Source organism: Takifugu flavidus, chromosome 10 (genome assembly GCF_003711565.1).
Source record: "Takifugu flavidus isolate HTHZ2018 chromosome 10, ASM371156v2, whole genome shotgun sequence".
Taxonomy (NCBI): Eukaryota; Metazoa; Chordata; class Actinopteri; order Tetraodontiformes; family Tetraodontidae; genus Takifugu; species Takifugu flavidus.
The window spans coordinates 1213250-1236950 of record NC_079529.1 but is presented as its reverse complement, the minus strand read 5'-3'; the positions used below and the strand labels follow the sequence as shown (position 1 = coordinate 1236950).

General features: G+C 47.5%; 1 protein-coding gene and 1 long non-coding RNA gene across 10 annotated transcripts; one reads left to right on the top strand and one right to left on the bottom strand.

Annotated features, from left to right (window-relative positions):
* Positions 1 to 376: 376 nt before the first annotated feature.
* myh14 (myosin, heavy chain 14, non-muscle) lies at positions 377 to 23295 on the bottom strand. 9 transcript variants are annotated; one of them, XM_057045816.1, is made up of 46 exons: positions 23066 to 23295; positions 20665 to 20833; positions 19229 to 19435; positions 18421 to 18577; positions 17461 to 17488; positions 16024 to 16138; positions 15670 to 15717; positions 15363 to 15374; positions 14675 to 14767; positions 14539 to 14602; positions 14246 to 14344; positions 14019 to 14162; positions 13726 to 13940; positions 13500 to 13652; positions 13067 to 13240; positions 12760 to 12933; positions 12569 to 12683; positions 12174 to 12242; positions 10861 to 11066; positions 10620 to 10741; positions 10466 to 10535; positions 10222 to 10382; positions 9966 to 10074; positions 9722 to 9853; positions 9436 to 9642; positions 9080 to 9217; positions 8844 to 8967; positions 8429 to 8600; positions 8129 to 8341; positions 7906 to 8050; positions 7044 to 7250; positions 6838 to 6942; positions 6539 to 6691; positions 6214 to 6462; positions 6017 to 6130; positions 5701 to 5799; positions 5411 to 5623; positions 5175 to 5336; positions 4970 to 5098; positions 4803 to 4891; positions 4605 to 4728; positions 4316 to 4524; positions 4095 to 4203; positions 3539 to 3711; positions 3341 to 3364; positions 377 to 2771 (listed from the first exon to the last, which is right to left on the bottom strand). In XM_057045816.1, exons 2-46 carry the CDS (start codon positions 20827 to 20829, stop codon positions 2579 to 2581), a joined length of 6183 nt encoding a protein of 2060 aa, XP_056901796.1. In that variant the 5' UTR covers positions 20830 to 20833; positions 23066 to 23295; the 3' UTR covers positions 377 to 2578. The 9 variants fall into 9 exon arrangements, with proteins under 9 accessions (XP_056901796.1, XP_056901795.1, XP_056901798.1 ...); XM_057045815.1 differs by having other exon boundaries at positions 20665 to 20836; positions 23066 to 23267; XM_057045818.1 differs by lacking the exon at positions 3341 to 3364 and having other exon boundaries at positions 20665 to 20836; positions 23066 to 23267.
* On the top strand, positions 10983 to 14393 carry LOC130533071 (uncharacterized). Its single transcript, XR_008952475.1, has 2 exons — positions 10983 to 11087; positions 13478 to 14393. It is a non-coding gene; the product is annotated as an uncharacterized LOC130533071 (long non-coding RNA).
* Positions 23296 to 23701: the final 406 nt, after the last annotated feature.

Genomic DNA, 23701 nt, shown 5'->3' with positions numbered 1-23701 from the left:
TCTCGTTAGATTTGCAGCATTAAGTCCCATTAAATACGGTGAAAACGTAGGATTGCGATTGTGCTTTGCTGTGTGTGTTGTAGCTGTCGACCTGGTTTAAAATGTGCAATTAAATAAACGAGTTGTGATGAAAGTGTCGGGTGCCTTTTAAAACCAAAACAACCTTTTTCTTTATAAGAACAAACATCTCAGAGACTTTCCACGTAACTTTACATGGAAAACTACTGAGATGGAAACTGACATTTTAAATTGACATTATAGCATCGTTACAGTGCTCGTTTAAGGACGTTTGCCCACATTTAACTCGCTTCAAATGTGTTTTTATAGCATCTGTTACAATTTGGTTTCTGGCAAAGAAACACACAGAAGCAGCAGGTTCAAAAGCAAAAACATATATTAAAGTTTTCCCCCGTCAGATATTTTCTAATTACAGAATCATGAACAACGAGAACAAAAGAAAAACCAAAAACACAGAAAAACAATTAAAATAAATTTCCAAAAAGGTTTTGGAAGAGAACAGAAGAACATGGGCCTCGTATCTCGCTACAGATGAACAGAGTCGTTCTCATCCCGGCACTTAATTAGATTCCAGTGAGAAAAGTCTCCGTGTTTTATTGTTATTGTTGTTATTGTTGATGTGGAATTCTGAGGTTTCTTAATGAGACCATTCTCGCCCGATTCATTTATCTCCAGTCATGTGTAAAGTGCAACAATTACACAATATCTTTAAAAAAAAGTGTCAAGCAAACATATTTGCATATTGCTAAAACATAATAACAATAAGATCTAAAGTCAAGAAACAAACGCCCTACAAGAGGGTCCTGAACACCGGTTGCCAGTCGTCAGAGTCGTTCTCAACACAGTGGTTTGATGCTTCTGGATGGCGGAAATAAGCTCAACACATGGAACTTTACTACAAGCTCGTCTATGCTTCTTTACTCTGTTTCGGTTGGTTTCGAGCCGCCGTTTTCTTTCAAATATAATGAATCTGAGGGAGCAGGGCAATTAGCATGTATTTAACCAGGCGCCACCATGGCAACCAATTCATGTAGGATACAGTCTGCTTTAGAGGTGCAGCATAATGACAGAATAAAGCAAAAATATGAAAGAAAGCTAAAGCAAATGTGACATTCTTGGTGAGATTTGCACATGTTGGAGGCAGGTTTGTGTGTTCAAGCCACAAAAATCGCTCAATGTCTGCAAAACAATACATTAATTGACTAATGTGGCAGGTTAAACCACCTACCAGCGCAACTAAATAGTGGAATAACTGCCTGCTGACACAGACATAAATACACAAATGAAGGAATTTTACTCAGTTTGGACACAGACAGGTGCTAACAGAAGCTAAGCTAGGCTAAGCTAAGCAAGCAGGAAAGCATTAGTGTCACTGATCATTTTTGTACATCACATTTACGTCCCGCACATTCTTTAATCGGACGTGAGCAACATCTTTAGAGTCAGGCTACATGTGACTTTAGCTCCAACATTAGGATGATTTCATTGCTTATATGAGCTTCATATCATATGCGACCCACAGTTGTGGTATATAAAGGAAAAGAAATCGACTTTTTCTTCTCGACTTTAATTAACAGGTTGTTGTAACAGGTTGTACTAATACGACTGTATCTGCGTGTCTATCATCTATTCTAGGGCTACTCTACTACAGTTTTATGTCCCTTTGTCTCATCCCTACGCCCACCGTTTGGTTACAAAAAGGATTGTTTGAGGAATTTACACAGTTAATGGTTTATTCAGTGGGTTTAAAGGAAATAAATGACAATCTTTTACCAGTTTTTATCTGATTATCGCTGAAAAAACACTTTAACATGCCCCCCCACAGCAAATAATCAGAGATCAATAACTTAACTTTGGATATAAATGATACAAATTCAGGTTTTCTGAAGCAAATATTTTAGTTAACAAACTATCTATAAACTACGGTTTGCTCTAGCGAGACGTTTCTACTCTACTGTTACTCCAAGTTTGGCTGATTTGTTTTGTGTTTTCGGAGTCATAAAACACGGATATTAAAGTTAATCAAGTCAATTGGCCTCCGTTTGTCTTCCTTAATACTGTCGGACCTTTTGTTTGCACCGGACGGACGAAACCTCCCAAGAAAAGGTTCCGCGTGTCATCGTTCGGGTGGTTTGGAGAGATTGTCTGAACACTCTGAGAATTCAGATTTTATAACCTTCGAGGGTTAAAGATGGCTTTGATTTAAAACTACTCTAAGAGTTTCCTGCCCGCTATGATCACGACAACAATTTACCCTCTCCCACAAATCTACTCCGGATCCACACGGTAGAAAAATTCCAGTCTTTTGTTTTTAATGTTACAAAAAACATCATTAGCTTCCTTTTGTTTTTCTCCTTCTAAATTTACAGTTTCGATGAGGTCGTATTAGCGCCTGATTTCTGGCTTTGTGTACTTTGATAGTGTGTTGTGTTGATAGTGTGTTGTGTTGATAGTGTGTTGTGTTGATAGTGTGTTGTGTTGCTCCTTCAGCGCCGAGTGCTCGAGGCTGTCAGGGGCGCGCACGTGTGTGCGTGTGTGTGTGTAGGAGTCGAGGGTTGCGTCACTCGGTGTTGTTGACGCTGTGGGCTGGTTGTCCAGGATCCTGGCTGTGTTCCGAGGAGGGAGTCGGGGTCCTCGGGAGCCCGGACGAGGGCGTGGGCGAGGCGGGAAGCTCCTCCGAGTCCGAGTTCTCCAGCGAGAAGTCGTCGACCAGAGCTCTGCGTCCACGCATGGAGAGCGGCAGAGGAGCGCGCCTGCAGGAGAGTCATGGTTAAAGTCACTCCGGTTTCAGCCCCCGACCACACGAGGACGTCCACCTGTCTCGCCACACACAACCCATAATGCAATGCTCTGGGTGGGAATGAACACAAGAATATCAGGAGGTGTGAAATGGTAAAGATTTATTCTTGGACAGCGTCAATAACATGTGATGTTAAAACACAACCTTTCCCCCCCAGATTCATATGACATTTGGAAATGTTTGCTTGTGTTTAATGAGTTGGCAACCAAAAAAAATAAAATAAAAATCAACAAACAGTGATTTTACAGGAGATCAGCAGTAAAACAGCGAACGCGGCTTCACCTCAACTTTCCACCAGACGCACAAACACGAGCTAATCTGTGGCCATTTTGACGGGTGGGAAAAAAAAAAACGGAATCGGGAAGCGGACGAGGGGCGGCGGGGGTCGTTTGGAAAATCGGGTGGAAATTTGGGGCGAACCTCCCGCTTCAATGCACATACGCGTCACATTCCTGAACAAACAAACAAACAAACGAGCAGGGAACGAAGCAAACAGGAAGCAGCGGAGACGCCGTCACCTACTTATCTGTCCTCCAGTCAGGGACGCTGAGGGTTGTGGTGATGGAGACACACGTGCACGTGTTAGATGGACACAAAAGCATGCAAAAAAAAAAGGGGAGTGAAACAAATCATATCGTTAACGGATAGTTTAGATGAGACGACACGAATGTGAGGCGTGGACGCGCGCACGTGCGCTGCGCCGCGCGTGCTCGCCGTTACCTGAGCTGGTTGCGCAGCGTGGTGATCTCGCGCGTCATGCTCTGGCCGCTGTCGCTCAGCTCCTCCAGCTCCCTCTGCAGCTTCCTTCTCTGGGCGTTGGAGCGGGAGTTCTCCTCCTCCACCTCCTCCAGCTGCCTCTTCAGCTGCTTCAGACGCACCATCGACTTATCCAGCTGGGGGGGGGGGGGGGGGGGGGGGGGCAGGTGGAGGTGATGGGAGACACGAGCAGTTTAGAGTAAGACGAGGGAACAGATATCGTTTGTAAAATCTGATTTTGGGAGGTGGGAGGGTGATACTGGAGGAATTAAGAGTCAGATTAAAGTGGGATTAAAACCCTGCCGCAGATGTGGGGTTTATGTCCGAGGGCCAAATGGATTCCACCTTCCCAGCGACCACAGATTTGGGGGAGGGATTAGGATTATCTTGGATGGAGCCTTGCTTAATGCTTCATTTTAGAACCATTTACAGCCCTACGTTGGTGCTGCGAGGCACAAATCAGAGCCGACCCGTTAAGTTACGCTAGCATGGCGGCGCCTGTGTGCCCCCTGCTGGGTACCTGTTCTCTGTACTGGTCCGCGTGGCGTCTCTCGTCCTCAGATTGCATCAATGCCTCCTTCAGTTTCTTCTCTGCCTTTCGCACCAGTTTGTTGGCAATAGCTCGTTCCCTGAAATGGAGACGGTACAAGTTCAACGACTCGCCGCACAAATCCATGATTCTGGATTTATGATGCACCTTTTTAACCTCAAGCGTCGGATGTAAAGTTGTAAAGTTCTTACTGTCTTTCCTGCTCCAGTTGTTCCTCCATTGACTCAATCTTGGCCTCCAGGGCGGCGACGCTGAGCTTGTGTTTGCCCCTCACCACTCCCTCCAGATCTGTCAGGCGGGTCTTCAGCTCCTTGTTCTGCTTCTCCAACTGGTCCCGGGCAGCCTCTGCTTTCTGGGCCAAGGTTCTCTCTCCCTGCAGCTGCACCGCCAGAGTCTCCATCTGCACCACAGACGCAGCAACAGTCACCGCCGCGCCGGCTCGGCCGTCCCAGCGCACGTGCGCCATCGCGGCTGCCGTACCTGCAGAGCGCTCTTCCGTAGCCTCTCTGACATCAGTTCGGAGTTGCTCTGCTCCTCCTCCAGCTCCTCCTCCAGCTGGCCAACGCGCGCCTCCAACCTCCTCTTCTCCTCAGACAGCGCCGTCCTGGTAACGAGCGATCGTCAGCGACCAACGCGCGCGCGGTTTTAAAAGTGCCTCCGTGGCTGAGCGATACGTACTTCCCAGAGCTGCTGTTGACCATCTCGTCCGCCAGCTCGTCCCTCTCCTGCTGCGCCTGTCTCTTCTGCCTCTCGGATACGGCCAGCTCCTGCACAGACGTGGGGGGACAGTCAGGACCGGTCCCACCGGGTTAGAAGCGTCGCCTCGCTGCTGCTTCAGCACAAACCTCAGACAAGTGCAGCACTTCTGCCTCCAGCGTCTGCATCTTCTTCTCGCTGTCTTTGGACTGCGCGATAATCTCCTCGCGGGACAATTTGGTGTCGTCCAGCTCGCGCAGAATTTCTTTCATTTGGCCCTGCGGCGGGTGGTTTTGTTGTTAATGCAAATGCCGTTGAGAGGTAAAGGGAAGAGGTGTGGAAGCGTCAGCGTACCTGGAGCCGCCGCAGCTGCTTCATGGCCTCTTCTTTTCCCCGGCTGGCTGTTTCCAGCTGTGCCTCCGATTCCTGCAGCTCTGCATCCAGCTGCTTCCTGGATGACATGGCCTGAGAGCGCTGACTCCTCTCTTCCTCCAGCTGGATCTCCAACTCCCTCACCTTGGATTTGAAAGGGAATTGAATTTGACTGAGCGGGAGGGTTCTAAAAATGGCACCTGTGGCTCCCTCTCTACCTGTTTGCTCAGTGCTCTCCTCTTCTCCTCCCCCTTCTCTTCAGCAGTGCTAATCTCCCTCTCGAACTGAGCCTTCAGCGCCTGCAGGGTGACCTCCAGCCTCAGCCTGGAGTTCTCCGCCTCCGACAGCTCCTCCTCCATCTCCTGTGTCTGAACTCGCAGATTCTGAGCTTCTGTTTCTAAGGTCCGGCAGTTCCGCTCCAGTTCGTGGACCTGAACCAACAGGAGAGACGCTGAGCGCCTGTGGTCTGACATGAATAAGAGAAGAGGCTCCGTCTGAGGAGTCTTACATTCTTGCCCACATCATCCTGCTGGTTCACAAGCTGTTCCATTTCCAGGCGGAGCTGCTTGTTGACCCTCTCTAACTCGTCCCTTTGGTCCTGGACATCCTACACACACAAGACAAACAGGCTCAGGATGGTTAAGAAATGCATTCAATTTAAGGATCAAATTGTGACAGTGTTATACAATTGATTAATCAAAAGTAGTCTCACTCAAGAGTGACCGAAAAGATGCAGCTGCGGAAATCCATTTGTCTCTTCTCCGTGGGTCTGTTACTCACATGACCATGGCGACCAAAATCAGTGTGAAGAGTCCTGTCTTTACCTGCAGGGCTCGGGAAAGCGCCAGGTATTTGGTCTCCTTCTCTCGGCTGTCGGCTTCGGCTCGGTCTCGGTCCTCGGCCAGCCGCGTGCTCACCGCCTTCTCCTCTGCCAAACACTGAGGGCGGAGGTGCAGAGCTCTATTCATCCACACACATTTCTCACATCATGAGTGTGAAAGTAAAGTGATGAGGTTCGGACCTGGTCGAATTTCTTCTGCCTCTTCTCCAGGGCCACGCAGTTCTGCCGCTCCCTCTGCAGGGCGAGCGTCAAGTCCTCGATCTCCTCCCTCAGTCGCTCCCTCTGCCGCTCCACTCGCTCCTTCTCCTCCTCCTTCTGTCGCTCCTTCTCGACGGCGCTGTCCAGCTCTCTCTGGAGTTTCCTACGCATCTCCTCCCCGGTCTCCACGGCACTGTTGACCTCCTCCGACTGCTTGCGTAGCTCAGCCAGCTGCGGGGAAGCAGCGGCACAGACACTGAGGACCAGAACCACTGACGGCTTTGAGGGACACTTCTCTTTAACTCACCTGCTGGCTAAGAGTCTGGATCTGCCGAGACAACTCTTTGCTTCTCTCCTCCTCTTCTTCAAGCCTTTCCATCAGTCCATTCTTCTCCTCCTCCAGCGCTCGCACCCGAGTGGCCAGAGTCATCTTTTGACGGGTTTCATCCTGCAGCGATTCCTGAGGACAGAGGAGAGTGTGAGTGTGGACGCTCCTCACCTCTCGCAGAGTTACCCCAGTACTTGCTGTCTTTCGTCTATAAATGTCCTACATGTGTCTCATTCCAACATATAAACCCCAGTCTTGGGGTGTGTTTTATTTGTTACCTTGGCATCATTCAGCTGACTCTCCAGACTGTTGACCTCTTTGGAGAAGCGAAGGGATTTTGTCTCAGAGGAGGACAAACTGCTGGAAACAGTCTCGATCTCCGACTAACGAAAACGACAAAAGACAGGTATCGGACCAAAATTCCCTTCTGAAGGGAACCCTGATTTTATTCTGGGTATGAAACTGTGTTGTGATGTATCAGCACCTGCAGCTTCTGCACCCGTTCCTCCCTGTCCTCCCTCTCTCTGTCGGCCTGAGCCAGTCGGGCGCTGAGCTCCTGCAGCTGACTCTCAGCCCTCTTGCGGCCTCTCTCGCTCTCCATCCGACCTGTCTGCAGGCTCTTCAGTTCGGATGTCAGGTTCTGCCTCTCTTCCTCCAACAGGGCTTTGGCTTTTTCCAGCGACTGGCGTGCCTGAAGGATTTGATTTATTTCTTATTTTTTCTGCAAAGTCCCTTAAAATTGAATCTCTCATTCAACAGAGACCTGGTCAACATAGCACTCATCATACATGACAGCGGCAGAAGAGTAAAATAGAGCATAACAAGCCAGATAGAGATCCTACAACGGATGAGCGCCCAAATAAAACTCAATTAAAGACAAGCAATTGCAGAACATCCAGTAATTTGTAGGATAATCTGAAGGTTGTTTCATGACCAGGGTGGAAGATATGGAAAGGCTGATTTGCCTGTCCTGTGAGGACCTTGGAGGCCTGGAAGGGCTGCCATGTAGTGGAGCATCAGAACTGTTAAAGGTAGTTAGCAGCAAACATTGATGGGAGGGAACCAGCCCAGTAAAAACGTGCGTGTTGCTCAATGACACCAGGTCACAGAGTGCACACAGAATCATAGAACGGGTTCTGGACTGAGTCAAGGCGTCCTTCCGGTAGTTTATGTCCCCCATATGATCCATAACGCTGATAATGGGCACGACACGAGACAGTCTGTTTACGTCAAACTTCATATATGACTTTTTACTTCACGTGACTGTTTCGTGTTTCTTCTTTGATTCCTTGGCCAGTTTACTGTGGTGACTATATAAATGTCCACTGAATGAATGTGTTTCTTACCCTCTTGCTATTGTCCAACTGTTCCTGCAGACCATCTATGGCAGCACTGTGTTTGAGCCTCATCTCTGACAGCTGCGCCTCATGGCGACGTGTCTCTTCCTCAACACACCTCTGGAGATCATGAAGCTCTGTCTCCCTTCTAGACCTGTTTCAGTAAACGTGGATTATAGTCAGCGATCGTTCCATTTTCACTCTGATCTTCAGCTTTCGCGACGTCACGGACCTTAGCTCCTGCTGGGCGGCCGTCGTGTCCAGCGTGTCCTCCAGCTCAGTTTTCAAAGCCTCCAGCTCCTCACTCATGTCGCGCTTCTGTTTCTCCGCCCTGTCTTTTGACAAGCGTTCATTCTCCACTTCCTCCTTGAGTTCGGACACCTGGGACAAAGCCTCCTTGAGTGCTCGCTGTGCTTCTGCGCGACGGGCCCCTTCCTCCTCCAAGCTGCGACGAACCCACCGGGACAGAGCAGCGAGGGTTATCGGCATCTGCGACGGCCTGTTATCTGTGTTCTATCTGCTTGATTCTCACCGGCCCTGCAATGTGGTGATTTCCTTCTCCTTCTGAGCCAGACTGCCCCTCAGATCAGCAAGCACCATGCCCAGGTCTGACAGCTGGTCCTGGGCATCCACGGCCTCGTTCTCCATCTTCCTTTTCCATTTCTCCTGCTCCAGGCGACTCTGCTCCTCCCGCTTTAGACGTTCTGAGCACAAATAAGCAAGTTCAACACTTCATACATACAAATGCAGATCCTCTGTGAACGATTGGTAATTAGTCCATCATTTTTATTGATGCCGTAAACAGAATCAGTCTAAGACGTATGTACATTTTTGGTAACAGACAAATTTGAGAAGGCAAATTGTGCAGTAAGAAAGTAAATTCAAAAGGAGCTGCACATGGAAACGCAGTGTGACTTGTCAGGTGAAGGGGAAGTTAGGAAAATTACCCTCTAGGTCAGCAATAATGGCCTCTTGCTTGTTCTTAAGTTTATTCAGACTTTTGGATTTCTCCTCTTCTTCTGTGAGTTGATCCGTCACCTCGCTCAGACGCTCCTCAAAGTTTTTCTTCTCCTGCTCCAAGAAATACATTAGAACACAGCTGTAATACATAAGAATCACTCTTCTTCTGGCTTGGTGTGATATTATGCTGTGACGTGACTTCCAGGCACGTGAATAATGTCACCTTGCTAAGTCGGTCCCTTTGTTCGACAGCATTCATCAGGTCAGTTTCCAGGCTCTTAACTTTGGTGTCTAACGTAACCTTCTCCAGCAGGAGGCGCTGCCGAGCACTCTCCTCCTCTTCCAATTGCTCCTCCAGGTCCTGATGAGGAGCGAAGATTTCATCACAGAGAAACTTAAGTTGTTGGTATTTCAATATATTTCCTCTACATGTGATCAAGCAGTTTATGGTGAAGTCAGATTTAGTTCTGGTTCCCCTTATATCATAATAAACTTAATCTGTAACCATGATGTTGTAAAACTACTCTACATGTGACAAATTGTGAATTACCATGACATAAACTTGGCGTTTTAAAATACCTGGACGATCTGCTGTATCTTCTTCCTCTCGTTGTTCAGCTGCACTCCTCTCTCCTCCTCTTCCTCCAGTCGCGTCTCCAGCTCACTGATCACTTCCTCCAGCTCCTGTTTGCGACTGGCCAGCCTGGCCCTCATGTCCTCTGCCTCTGCTAACAGCTCCGCTTCCGTCTGCAGCTGATCCGCCAGCACCGCCTTCTCCTCCAGCAGCTACGGCGGTACAAACCCAGAGATGAGCCACGGCAGAGGGGTGCAGGGGCAGCGGGATCAGGGCGGCGGCCATGTTTACCTGAACATGCTTCTTCTCCAGCTCTGTGTAGTTCAGCTCTACTTGGTTGAGATTCTCCTTGGCCTTCAGCAGCTGGCTTTCCCTCACCTGGATCTCCTCATCTTGCCGCGTCACCTGAAGCAGGGGCTTCACCTGGGAGGTACAGATCAAGGGCAAACTTTAAACAAGGCATTCTTTTCACGTGCAGACGATTTATCTTAAACAATCACACAATTACATAGGAAATTGGAATTTCACACAGTACCTTAGTGAAGAGCCGCCACCATTGCCAGTTCCGCAATTTGAGGTAGGCAGCACAGTTCCTCTGCATCACCCTCAGGGCACTGAGCTGCTGCTGCCTCTTCATAAAGGCTCTGAGAAGTACAAAAACTCTTTATGGGTATTTGCCTCTTAATCATAGCACCATTAACATTTTAGGGTGAATATGATCATCAAATACCACCATAGGATGGCAAATGACAGTTAATCTCTCTGCTAAGATGTCTTGATAGTAGTCTTACTTGCGGGCGAGGTAACCTCTAGAGATGCTCTGGAACCGTATGATCGTGTCAGTAATCTTTAAATCTCTCTCTTCTTCGAGATGAGCCAGGACTCCTGCGCGGAAGAAGACTTTGCTTTGACCCACTCTGAACAGGTTGTGATCCAGCTCCAAAGCTTTGATCTAAACAGAGACACAACACTCACTTCAGGAAAAAAAGATTCCAACATTTTGTGTGTATTTTGCAGCTCTGGAGAACTTCTAACCATCAGCTCCGATGCTTGTTTGCCATCCATGAAGGTTCGAGGAATCGCATTGGGAGTTAGGATCTCGTATCTGAGGATCAAGTAAATGTCTAATCAAAGGCAAGAAAGAGGCAGAGAGAGACAGCAGATGTTCTTGACAGTCTGGGATGCACACCTTTGTCTGAATTCTTGGAAGGGGACGCGGTTAGGGAAGCCTTGTCGGCAGATACGGATCCCTTCCAAAACACCATTACACCTCAGCTGGTCCAAAACCAGATGGGGAGCCAGTTTACCCGCCTGGGGGGAACAGGAGGATGGACTTTTATGAATGGCAGAGAGATATCTTTATTCCGGTCTTGCATTCATGTCCTATTTAAGGGAAATGTTTCCATAATTGTATCTTTTGGCTCATCTACCCGCTTCTCGTGGTTCGGGATTATGCAGCGGAGGAAGTTGGGGTTGGTGTTCCTCAGTGTGGCCATCAGTTTGGTGAGAGACTCCTTGTAAAGTTGTCCGACAGTTCTGAACATTCCCTTCTTTGTCTTCAGACCTCCTGCTCCGAATGTGACCGGCCCGCTGCTGTCTCCTGATGACACCTGGTCCAGACCCACAATCCTGTCCACTGGAGGAAACGGAGGGTCAGGTCAGCATTCGCTCTCCGCTCCTGTCAGAGCACTATTGCCTCACATCTGCTCTCAAGTCTCTGAACAGATACTACCAGATGGCGTACAGTAGACTTGGCGTTTATAGGAACCGGCAAGAGATACACAAAGAGACCAACTACAATGGAGGTGTGCAAGATCCTTGCAGACAAAGCTTGAACGTGTCTGAACAGGCAGGACTACAGGGCTAGTTCGCTGCCCGTCTCTCTAAAATGATCAAGCACGGATTTATTCCCACGCACAAAAGTCAACAAACTCTGGGGTGACATAATCAGAGAACGTTATCTAGTAAATCTGCTTTCTGCGGCCAGGAAATCCATCTGATAATATATTAAGTATTATATCGGATCAGAGCGACAGCCTGAAGATTTGACCTAAGGTGGAACACATATACAAGATCTTCACATACTGTAATTGGGCCGTTACCTAGCACTGATGTTCAGATTGCTATTCAAATATTGTGAGTGTATATCAATACCTAGCCTCTCTAGAAGCCTGCCTGGTTTTCATCTCATAAGGCACTATTGTGCACCACAACTCTGATGTGACCCCGAAGTTTTGAAATCTAAAGCATGCTGCTACCATTAGAAGCCTGATTCTATTAAAAATAAGGGAGAGATTCCTGTAGCAGGAAAGAATGTCGCTGTTACACAAGCACAATGCTGAGTACCAGTGCAAATGTGGTAAAACACGCAAGTTGGAGCACAGCAGCAACATTTAAAGCATGAAGAATGACTCACAGGGAATAAAAAGCCACACAAAAACAGCAGACATAATAAAAAAAACTAGGAAGACACAACAAAACTGACAATATCAGTCGAGATGGGAGACAAGAACTTCAAGCTTTGTCAACACTAATACCTTCATACTTGATGCCCACACTCATCTTTAGTTTTTTGGAACCTGAAAATGGAGACATTTGCTGTCTTCTTGCTGTCTCCACTTTCAGAGAGCAGATTTCTCAAGGCTAAAAACATCATTGTGGACAGTGGTCGCTTGTGTTGTAAAGCTAGTGTATTAGTGAAGACGTAGCACTCAGTGGGACACTCTGAGGAGGAGACACCTACTGTCGGAGCCACTGGCCTGTAGCGTGGCATAGGAGTCAAAGAAGTAGACGCGAGGAAGCGTTTGAATATCTGAGGCAGGAAGGAGGGCGGTGCAGATGAGGAGAGGTAAGTACCAAATTAGCGGAGAGGCAGGAAAAAAGGCACAGAGGGATAGAGTGAGCAGAGCAAGCAAACAGAGGAGAGAACAAGAAGAGACACGGAGAGAGTGTAACAGAGTGACGGAGAAAGAGAAGAGAGAGAGAACCAGTTAGTACTTGTTCCAGCTGACGTTTTTTTATTTAAACGGCTGGAATCTTGTTAGAAACACACGCAGGTGTGATGAAATTTCTCCTTATCGGGTTGAAATGATTATTAAAGTGTTTCGGAGAGTTCAATCAGATTAAAATCAGACCTACCTTCCTTCCAAAGTTCTGAAACAAAATGATCAGATGACTGGTGGAGAAGAGAAGCCACGTTATCGTTCAGTGGATCCATGTTCTTCACCAGCCAGTCGTCTGCCTTATAATCCACCTGTGGGACGGGACGGAGGACATTTTTACAAACTGTTGCCGGTGAGACGGACAGAGAGCTGAAAGTGAGCGCACACCTTGCCAGCATAGTGGATGATAGAGAAATCTACTTCCCCGCGTGGCTGCTTTGATCGGAAGAACTTTGGATGGCTGCCTTGTTCCGCAGAGAGCTTCTCTACAAATGAGCGGTCTGTTGCCCGGGGAAACCAGCACTCCTCGTCCAGCAGGGCCAGAACACCAGGGGGGTGAGCCTGATGGGGAATAGGAGAGCTGAGACTGTTGTGCACATTTCTCATTCATTGCTTTATACATCATGCAGCGTAAATATTTTTGGTCTTTGTAAAAAAATGAAAGATGGAAAATTAAAACTTTTTTTTAACATACGGATTTTTCAATGAGGTCAATGCAGGGCTGCAAATCCAGGCCAAAGTCAATAAAATTCCACTCGATTCCCTCCCGCTGGTACTCCTCCTGCTCCAGGATGAACATGGTGTGGTTGAAGAGCTGCTGCAGCTTCTCGTTGGTGTAGTTGATGCACAGCTGCTCAAAAGAGTTTAACTGGAAGGAGAGAAAAGCAGGGATTTTAGTAGATTTAGGTCTCTTTAAATCCTAGATTTCACATGTATGAATCTAGTTTACTTATTGCTGAAATCAAAATCATTTAACCTGAAAGTGTTTGAAATGTCTTATATTTAATAAAAATTGAGAAAAATCTCTCCTGATAATTTGGGATCTTCTTGAACTTTAATATACCTGTTGTAATATAATAATGTTTTCATGCATCCCTTTCTGCAGCGCTACCATCGCAGGAACCAACCTGGAAGATTTCAAACCCAGCGATATCCAGGATTCCAATGAAGGAGGCTCCTTGTCTTTGTCTGCGGTCCAGAGCTCTGTTGATCCTGTGAACCAGCCATCGGAACAGACGCTCGTATGTGGCCTTGGCCAGCGCCTCAACGGCAAAGTCAGCCTACAGGAAAGGACGCGCAGTCCATAAAAACTGTCTGCAGAAACCCACACGGCCTGATGCCTTAAAACCGTACCTGCTCTTTGGTCTGGGCCTTCTGCACATACTCTCGACCCACTTTAATCCTGGGAGTGAGGATGGCGCGGGTGAACTCCAGCACGTTGATGCCGAGCAGATGGCACAGTTTCTGAGCAGCTGTGTTATCAGGCATGGACGCCTGGTCGTGGTGCTTCTCCTTCATAAAGGAAATGTTCCCAAACTGGAGCACAGCAGAGATCACTTTAAGCATGGCTGCCGAGAAAGAGAGGGAAACATGCATCAGGGTGGGCTGTGCGCACAGAAGAATGAGCCCCTCTGTGCTTCGTTTACATATGTTCTCTTCTGGCGTGAAGCCCATGATTGCCATGGAGTCCATGGTCTGGGTGAAGTTCTCTGAATCGCTCTGACCAGGAACAGGGATGGACCCACAGGTGAGAAAGCGATACTCATCAACACTTCCTAAGAGCAGCTCCTCTAAAAACCAAAAGACAAAAAAAACAACATTTAGTTGTTACAGTTTAGAATGAACTACATTAACTGTGATTTTACTGTCGCACCCTTCAACTCCTCAGACGTTCCACACAACATCTGGTAGAAGACGTGAAACGTCCGCTCATCTTTGGCCTGCCGGATGGCTCGGGACTTTTCAAGGAGGTCTGTTTTTTTCAGAGTCATGGCCTTTTATGGATAAAACTTGTAATCCCGGGTCTGGGTCTGGGTCTGTTTCTCACCTTTGTCACATCTCGACGTTACAACCAACCAAAAGGGTCAAAATAAAGGCGTTTGATTCTGTCCACAAATGGAGAGTAAATAAATGTTGTGGGTGTGTTGAGGCGATGTAAAAGGATACAGGTCTCGATGTTGGCACCGACGATGTACCCCGCCACGTCAAAATTGATGCGGATGAATTTACCCTGAGGAATAAGAAACACATTTTATGAATATGGTCACCGTGGAGATGGTGGGATGATGGTGTCTGTTCATACAAATCTGGAGGAGTTGTCGTTCTTGACGGTCTTGGCGTTGCCAAAGGCCTCCAGTATGGGGTTGGCCTGCAGCAGCTGTTTCTCCAGTTCGCCCTGACAAATGTGAGATTTGAGTGAGTTTCACAGAATTACAAAGTTTACAGCCTCAGTAAAATTGATCAAAAATGCCCTTTTGACCTCGTGGAGCAGAGCTGTACTAGATTAGCAGCTGTAGCTTAAATATCTACAGTAGGTACTGTACCTACAGCAGTGACCGTAGGAGCACCATGCTACGGTGTGATGGGTGTATAATTCATATCTGATGGCAAATGGTGCCTTTAAGAGAATAAACCAGTTGAAAAGAGCCAAATCAGGACCAGTTTTACAAGGAGGAGAGTCAGAAGCTGCAAACATTACATATTATGGCTAATTAGGCAGTTCTTAAGAATCCAGCTGTTTGTTAACAGGTCATTAGTAGTGTGATGCTGAAGCTTTAGGTAGAGAATATACTGTACAAACTGGCAAAAACTGATGGAAAACACACACACAAACTAATGCTCACGCACAGGGCAAGGTGAATGCTTCTGAGGAGGTTTTCCACCTCTTCAGCATAAAAACTTCTACAGGTGAGGAAACAAACTGAGGCATTTCTAAAGTCAATGAAAGGTTAAAATAAAAACCCAAATTAACTCAATAATTTCATACTCACAAACTGCATATGCTGATGAGATGTGGAAAATAAAAAGTTAAACAGTGGAACAGATGGATGCACAGACATGGAATGAACAAAAAAAAGGACAGTTTAGACAAAAAATAACAACAAACACAAGAAAAACACAAAATTACAAAGTCAAATATAGTATGACAGAACATGAGTGTGATGAGGAGCTGCATCAGTGTTTCAGCTGGAGACGACGCTACTCTGATGGTTAATCAGCACCATCGCTGGGTTCAGTAAACAGGAAATAGGACAGGAGGAAAGCGCAGTCCAAACCATCAGGATGGAGCGAACTCACCCTGTTTGCCAAAGTGCTGCCCCTCGTTAGAGACCTAGAGCCATCCATCTAAAGGGAGAGGCGAGGGGAGAGAATGGGGGGGGAACAAGTGCAGGCAGGAAGGAAGGTGAAGACAAACAGAGAGAAAACGCAGGAAAGAACTGGTGAAACCAAAGCACACCTCAATAGCGGTAGGACTGAACCCATCGGGTCGGTGTAAATCAACGTTTCGAGGGTTGTTTAGCAAAGAGACGCCGAGTACAGAACCGCAGGAAAGTCACGGCAAAAGGGGGTTTGAGTGAAAGGACGGCGCTTCCTTTTTAGGTTAGGGGACTGATTGCTCCCTAATGTCTGTGTGTGTTTGGTGTCACATACCTGTATGGCGTCCTTGTTCCTGCCAAGAGTGCTGCCCTTGTGGGAGGAGGCAACATGAGCCAAATACTGGATGACTTTCTTTGTGTTTTCTGTTTTTCCAGCCCCAGACTCGCCTCTGGGAAACACAGAAAGAGACCCAAAAATGCAAATCCCAATCTCTATTCTGAACTTCATTTACATGAACGAATTCAGCAGGAAGCGCGCAGGGAGTGTCTAAACATACATTTATGATGCAGGTGCATATATAGAGCGGGTACAGACGGCGGGTGTCTGCATTGTTACTTTTAGAGAAGAACAAAGAGATTTGAGTAAAAATAGATGCTGAAGAGGATCTAAAAGAATAAGATGCCTCGTCCCAAATGATCCGGATGGGCTTAAAATGGCAAATCCGTGACAATGACAGGAAGAGTCTGGCAGGAAGACGCGATGACAGGCGAGACGGACGGACGGCGGTAACAAACAAGACAAGACGTCACATTCGTGAGGCACTTCTTGGAGTTTGTACCCTAATCCTGTGTATGAAGTGTTCAAAAAGACCCACAAAGAACATCACTGATGTATCCTGAGCCCTGCAACACACCAGGAGCATTGATGTTCCGTCTGGGCTCCAACACGATGTGCACTGTTCTGACTCCAAAGTCCTCCGAACAAATACGAACGTTTACTGTTAGAGTGAACTTAAATATGATGAACTTCAGAGTAGCCTACAGATAGGTCATGAGTGGCGAGCAGTGAACTACATGTGACTAAACGTAGCTTTGCTTCCAGCTTACCTCCCCTGTCCACCAGATTTGAGCCTAATAAAATCAACCGTGCTCTATCAGCTTCTGGAGATGCTGAAGCCTCTCGTTCCTCCGTGGACCCGGGCTGCTCAACCTCAGTCACTCCTTTTGACTCATGGAGACATTGGGTTGGCAGATGGCTTTGGATGGATTATTTCCACGGTTTTCCTGCCATTCCTGTTTATTTTCCCAGTGTTTTCTACACTTCTGTGACCACTTGTTCTTTTTATGCCACATAGATAATGTCTGGCTTGTGTCGTGCATCAGCCACGTCACAGGGGTATCTTAGCAACACTGACATTTAGTTGGTCATTCTCGTGGCAACAGTGACACAGCAACATAAGAATGTCCCATTGGTCGACAGGGGGCAGCCCTAAGCCCAACACATTATCCGACAGGAAGTGGGGCACGAAGAGAAAATAAAATATCCTCTAAATTCGCAAAATAAAAATATCCCATCTTTACGATTAGTTTCAACTGTGCAGAAGGGACCTGCGCTTTCAAAATATATCTGTATGGAAACAATAAGCCGAATACGCAACAAATAAGTGAAAATAAAGTGCGACAGACAAACGAGGAGAGCGCGAAATCGTTCTGTATTATGGGGACCAGCCTCAACGCACACCAAACACACATCCTAAAATAAGATACTCACGTGCAGAGGATGGCCTGATCCTCCCTGTCTGTGGAAAAACATGAAACAACAAATAAGTGACTGATTGCACTGGACGTGTTTTTGCGAGATCACAACTCTCTTTAAACGTTGACGCTAAATATGACGCGCCTCAAAATAACACGCTGACGTTCACACGTGTGTGTGAGTGCAGCTTCTTCTGACCCCGTCTGGCTTGTGTTACACTGTGTCACAACCCAAAAAAGGGACAGATGCCTCAGGAGGACGATTGCGGTTGATCTTTCGCCGGCCGTGTGACGGACGTCAGCCACTGCTTAGCACAGATGACCAGCTAAACCGGTCTCTCTGGCCCGTCAAGCCACTTGACACAGGTGTCCGATGTGTGTCAATTAGTTTCATTCACATTTTAAAAACTCCCACATGCTCACACTAAAAGAATTCATTCTGGTCCTACGAGTTCATTCAGTGTGGTACCACCCCTACCTGTATAACGTCCTCAGAGATGGGTGTGGGGTGGCTCCGTTTCTATTTGTGTCAGGAAAACACCCCGAGGCGGAGCCGCTGCCCAAGCCACCATTAACCGCTTTAAAATGCTAAGAATTCTTGTGTGTTTTGTCTCACGAAGTCGACAGGATGCAAAAATGCCGGCCCGCATTGTTAATTTTACGATGGTACAAATCATCGCAGCGCTCCGTAATTACGAAATACCCCGCAAACTTTTAGGGAGTGTCACAACCATAAATCCTTGTTGCATCAACTAGGCTGTTTTCACTTTTAAGGCATTTGATCATCAACCACGGTTTGAGAGAGCACCACACCCTTACAAGAAGTCCGCAGAGGGCTGACTGACTGGACAAAGATCACAGTGACACAGGGGGGGGGCAGCGCTGTTTTCCAGGCCAGTCGCTGATAGCAGATGTATGGGCGAGCTCTAGTGTCAGGCTCAGCTATGGGTAAGAGGTCAGAGATAGTGGAGAGTACCTTGCAACATGCTCCGATAGGCAGCTTCTGATATGGCGTAGATGTGAGGGGGCATTTCGTGGCGTTTCTTGCCCCTGTACATCTCCACGATGGACTCTGTGTAGACGGGCAGGTTCTTGTAAGGGTTCACTACCACGCAGAACAGCCCCGAATACGTCTGGGAAATTGTACACAACAGAGGGTTATATTTGATAGTAAACGCATGAGAATATGATAAAGGTAAGTCCATTAATTCTCATCGATATCCTTGTTCTTATCATCTACGTGAACATAAAACTGTGGGTTTCAATTTCAGTCACGCACACTGTAAATGTTGGCGGCTTTACTCCGATTTAGAACTAAATCTCTTAAAGCAGCTCACGAAAGACACTTAACTGAACTTTCAGTGAGCCGTCAGTTACGCTGATTTTTGATTTGCACGTATGCAGAAGAGAACTCACTCTCAACATCAACAGCAGCCGATTACTAAGACTCACTATGGTTTAAATACCAAGTTAAACACTTAATAATAATCGTGTGCAACATGCTTATTACATGTCAGTCCTGGCGATCTAAGGCTGCTCACGTTTTCTTCTAAAGTAAATGGAGATGCTTCCAACTACCACTAAACACACACACACACACCAAGGTAAACTGAGTCCTCACTCTTATCACCCTGTGTCTATTACAAGGACACGCCAGAGAAGCAAACTGCTAACATGTTCATGCAAACAGCACTACAGTCTGAACTTGCACGCATGTGGACATCGGTGAGTCTCTCCCACTGACTATGTGTGCAAACTGCTCTCTTTCTGTTGGGAAGCCTCACATAGATCAAGCCGGAGTAGTATCTCTCTCTCAGGTTGTGCAGCACCGAGGCCTCGTTCAGGCAGGTGAGGTCAGCCATGTCTTCCACTTTACTGAAGCGTGGGGGGTTCATCCTCTGCACCTCCTCCCTGGACAATGTGACGCGCCTCTGGCTGTCTGTCAGCTCAACCTCCACCTCATCGCCGCGCTCCTCCCGGATACTGGCCGACTGGGGGCAGAAGGAGGATGAGGATGGATTAAGACAGGCCGAGAGATGGGGGCAGTGCATCAGAAAATGCTTTGGTGAAATCCTGCAGTAAACATCGACACGGATGATTCCAGCACCAGCATCCGTATTACGCATCCCAAAAAACCAACTGGGTTTTACAAAAAATTAGCAACAGAGCTCCTAAAATGTATTCAGTGCAATTGCAATGACTATTACGCAGCTTGTTACAGGTTTTCCACCTTCAAGGATGCAACTTCCTAATTGTGAGTAAAACGAAAGTTATTCTACAGCTCTGTCAAAGTTAAATATTAAGCTTCCGTTATGCTGTATAACAGAGGCAATATAAACGGATCTGAATCAAATTAACTTAAGCGTTAGGTGATAATGCTGAGAAAAAGCAATGCTTTGCTTCTGCAGCTCTCAAATCAAATACTCACACACCTTCAGAAAAGACTTAAAAATATGTTTTTTCAGACTCACTTTCTGTGAGCGTCAGACTGTGTGTGGTCATTGTACTTGGCAGCAGCTAAAAATAGATGGATATGGAACACAGACAAGAGGAGAAGGAGAGACTTGTCCCACGAGTGGTCTCATGCTTTTCAGACAGGAAGTACAGGACCAAGTCACATGACTCTGCTTTATTGTTGGTGCTTTGTAAAACATTCAAAATATGTGTGTTTTCCTGAGCGTGTGAATACATTAGTCACAGAGTGGACAGCAAGCTCATAAAACGAGACTCTCTGAATGTGTCCAGTCATTCTCAGATCATGAGTGTAAAATGAAGTCAGTGTCTCTCAGCTGCTTCTTTAGCATATGAGGGATGAAACAGAGCCTTGTTGTGTCCCGAGGTCGCCATGCAGCCAGCAGCAGAGAGAGAAAGACTCAGAAATATGGCACATCATACAATAACAACCAGTCATAAGGCTTAAATGTGACAGAAGCTATAGGCCATGGGACGGGAGAAACTGGAAGGAACAGGAAAATCATACAGAGTATGTGTACATACAGAGATGTACAGCTTTGCCTCACCTATTTTACACACCTTCAGTCAAAGACATGCATTCGGAGCTAATTATTTACCTGAGTTTACACCTAGATAATGTAAAATGGAATGTGAGGACAGGTTGTAAAAAAGGGCTCGTTAAAGCCCGTTAAACTAGCTTAATTGGATGTGATTGCTTGTCAGAAACAGAGGGCGTTTGGCATGTGAGCGGCTCCTGCTGGCTCACCTCAAAGCCGTGCTTCTCTGAGGGCACCCACACCAGCCTCTTTGCTGCCCAGTCGGCCTGGCTGGCGGCGGAGAACGACGAATTGGAGGCGGGCGAACCGGGTCCCACCCCCGAATACAGGAAGCGGGTGACATCGTTGGCACCGCCCCCTGTGGCCTTGGACATGGTTCTGCTGGCAAAAGGAGACACAGGCAGACATCGGACGCAGGAATTAGCCCGGACTTTTCAATCAGAAGCTTCGTCTTGGACGAGAATCAAAAGTAGAGCGCTGCAGATGAGGGAGAAAAATGATGGACGGACAAACTGATCGCGTGCAGGGTGCACGCACGTGAGGGGAGACCGGCGTTAGCGTGGAGGCAGAGTAACGGGTCAGGGATGGCCTATATTAACGACACAGCAACTCAAGAAGAGACCGGAGAGGGGTGGAGGGGGAGGACAGAGAGATGGAGGGTGGAGGAAGAGCAAGGCGCATCGTTTGATTGAGTAAACTGACACGACATTCCGGGGATGAAGGAAAAGGGAGGGAGGAATATTCCAGCGCGCCAGCTCAGCTGAGAGAAACTGGAGTGGCACAGGCCACTGGACGCAGCCATGCTAAAGCGCTCCTTTGCATTCCTGAGTAAGACGTGGTGACAGCAGATAAACGTGGTTTCTCCTCTGGATGACGGAGCCAAACTCCAATCAGCTCTGGCGCTGCCGCATGATGTTCGGAGATTTGTTTTGACAAGCATGAAACCGCTGGAGTGACTGTGCCTGAAAAGTTCTCTTAGAGGGGGGAAACGTCCACTGAGGTTCACAGGAAAGTCCTAGATCAGAGGAGCGACACCCTCGAACCTGGTAATTCTCTATGATGACAGATTTACTGGCTGACTGAAGCTCTGGCTCTTAAACAGGGTTCCACATTTATTATGATGATCAATTTGGGGTTTTATAGAGTCGACACACACGCCTTTTATGAAGTCACTAAGAAAAGTCAGTACAAACGTCACCTTCCACCTGACAGCTGAGCTATTGTGTCGGCCTCTCTGTGTATACTGAGTGTTAGGCGTCTCCATGTCTCAACAGGTATGTGATCTGGCCTGATTCCTGCAACGCATCACAGCCTTAGTTGTTGTTTTTTTGTCTGCTGCTTCTGTTAATGCAAAAACCTGGTCCCTAACCCCACCTTACCCATTCCTGTCACTCCATTACAACTGTGGGTGGAATGAGACACACCCTGCCACTCAGTAGGGAAATATGCGTTTCTCCATATGAAAATAGATGACACAATGCCATGAATGACTTGTCTTCGCCGAATAAGCACTTTTTTAAATGGGACATTTGTTTCCCCTTTTTAAGTAGATTAATTTAATTGAGAAATTCCCTGTCAAAAAAGAAATGTGTGAATAACTAATGAATCAACATCCACCGTAATGAGTCAGTGAGGCCGATATGTGCTTTAAAAGTCCGACCTGTATGCACGTACGAGCAGTTTGGCTCCACAATGTACTGGCACTAAAGACAGACATTTAAAACACAGGTTTCATCTTCTAAGGCTGAAGAATCACATTTTTCCAGCTCAAACAGAGGATTTATGCTGAAGACCACAAAGATGCTGCTGGTGGCAATCAGAGCCAATTGGTCCGTTAAAGAAAACACACACACACACACACAGACTCACACACACAGACCCACACAGACACACTGAGCCCTGACAGGTTGTCGCATTACACTGCAGCAGCTGGAGTTCCCAAACCTCACTGTTCCCCTCCACCATAGCAACACCGGGAACACGGCCTGCAGCCCGCAGACAATGCATGCAGCTACAGCTGAGGTCATTCACTGCGGGGGGTCTGGTGATCTATCTACGTCAGCCCTATCTGTCTTATTAATGTGCGGGAGCGTGCGTGCGCTATAAATGGGTGGAGAGTCAGACACATGACTAATGGAATAAATAGGTGATTAGTTGATTATGCGGGAACGAAGAACAGAAGCCACGATGTTTTATCCTTTGGCACAGAAACTGGCCACCACACCTTCCAGATCAAACACGCCTTTAATTGTCAAACGCGCACGGATGGATGTGGCGGCCGGCGAACCGAGTCGTTTCCACCGGGAATCATAGGTAGATGTGGCGGCCGGCACAAAGGTGAAGCGGGGCTGCTATCGACTGACTCTGGGTGGAAACCATTCACAAACCGACCATTAGACAGTCCAGGCCAACAACATGTAAGATTATCTTGAAAGACGTATGCAGATCATACCATTAGCGGCGCCCCTGTCTGTACCAACGCTTTAATTATTATTTTATAGCAGCGTTTGGAGCAAACTAGCGCGGTTAGCCGGTGACACCTAGATATGACACGTTCGGGATATTAAATTGTTTCCGGCGAGATGGATTAAAGTACTGTAAATCTCTCACCTTCGGGCTCGGTTCTCGGTCGTGAATAAGGCGTCGCGGAGAGAAGAAGCGGGGCGAGGCTGTTTCTCGGGTATTTTCCTCCCTGGTAGGTGTGTAGCTTACCGCATATGCGGCTTTTATCATCGCACCGCTCCTCTCCAGCCGCACTCACAGTCCACGGTGGGAATGAAACAGTCGGAGCAGAAAGGGCAGCGGAACGGCTTCAGCACCGGAGACCGACTTCCTGGTAGGCGGCCAATCACATTCAACGCGAGGCCATTTAATCGCGGCTCTAGTCCAGTAAAAACCTACAACCGGACCTTAGACCCGCCTCATGAATGCGACGGGAATCCGACGCCCCAGAGCTGGCATGAGACAAGTGCGGCGACAAATGGCGTTGAGGATCAGCCAATAGGAAGAGGCGAAGGGCGGCGCTAGCTGTGAGTGACAGGGGAAGGAGCCAATGGGAGGGCGGCAGCAGGTGCCTGCGCGGCGCTCTCGCGGTAAAGTTGAGAGATTTGCGCGCCCTTTGTTTACCGCCGCATCAGCAGACGAGCGCCGGTCTGCGACCATCAGCAACTATTTCAGTATATAACTGAGCTAAATCCAGCAGCCTTTCTCAATCTTCTCGGAAACGACAGGGCTGTACTTAACAGG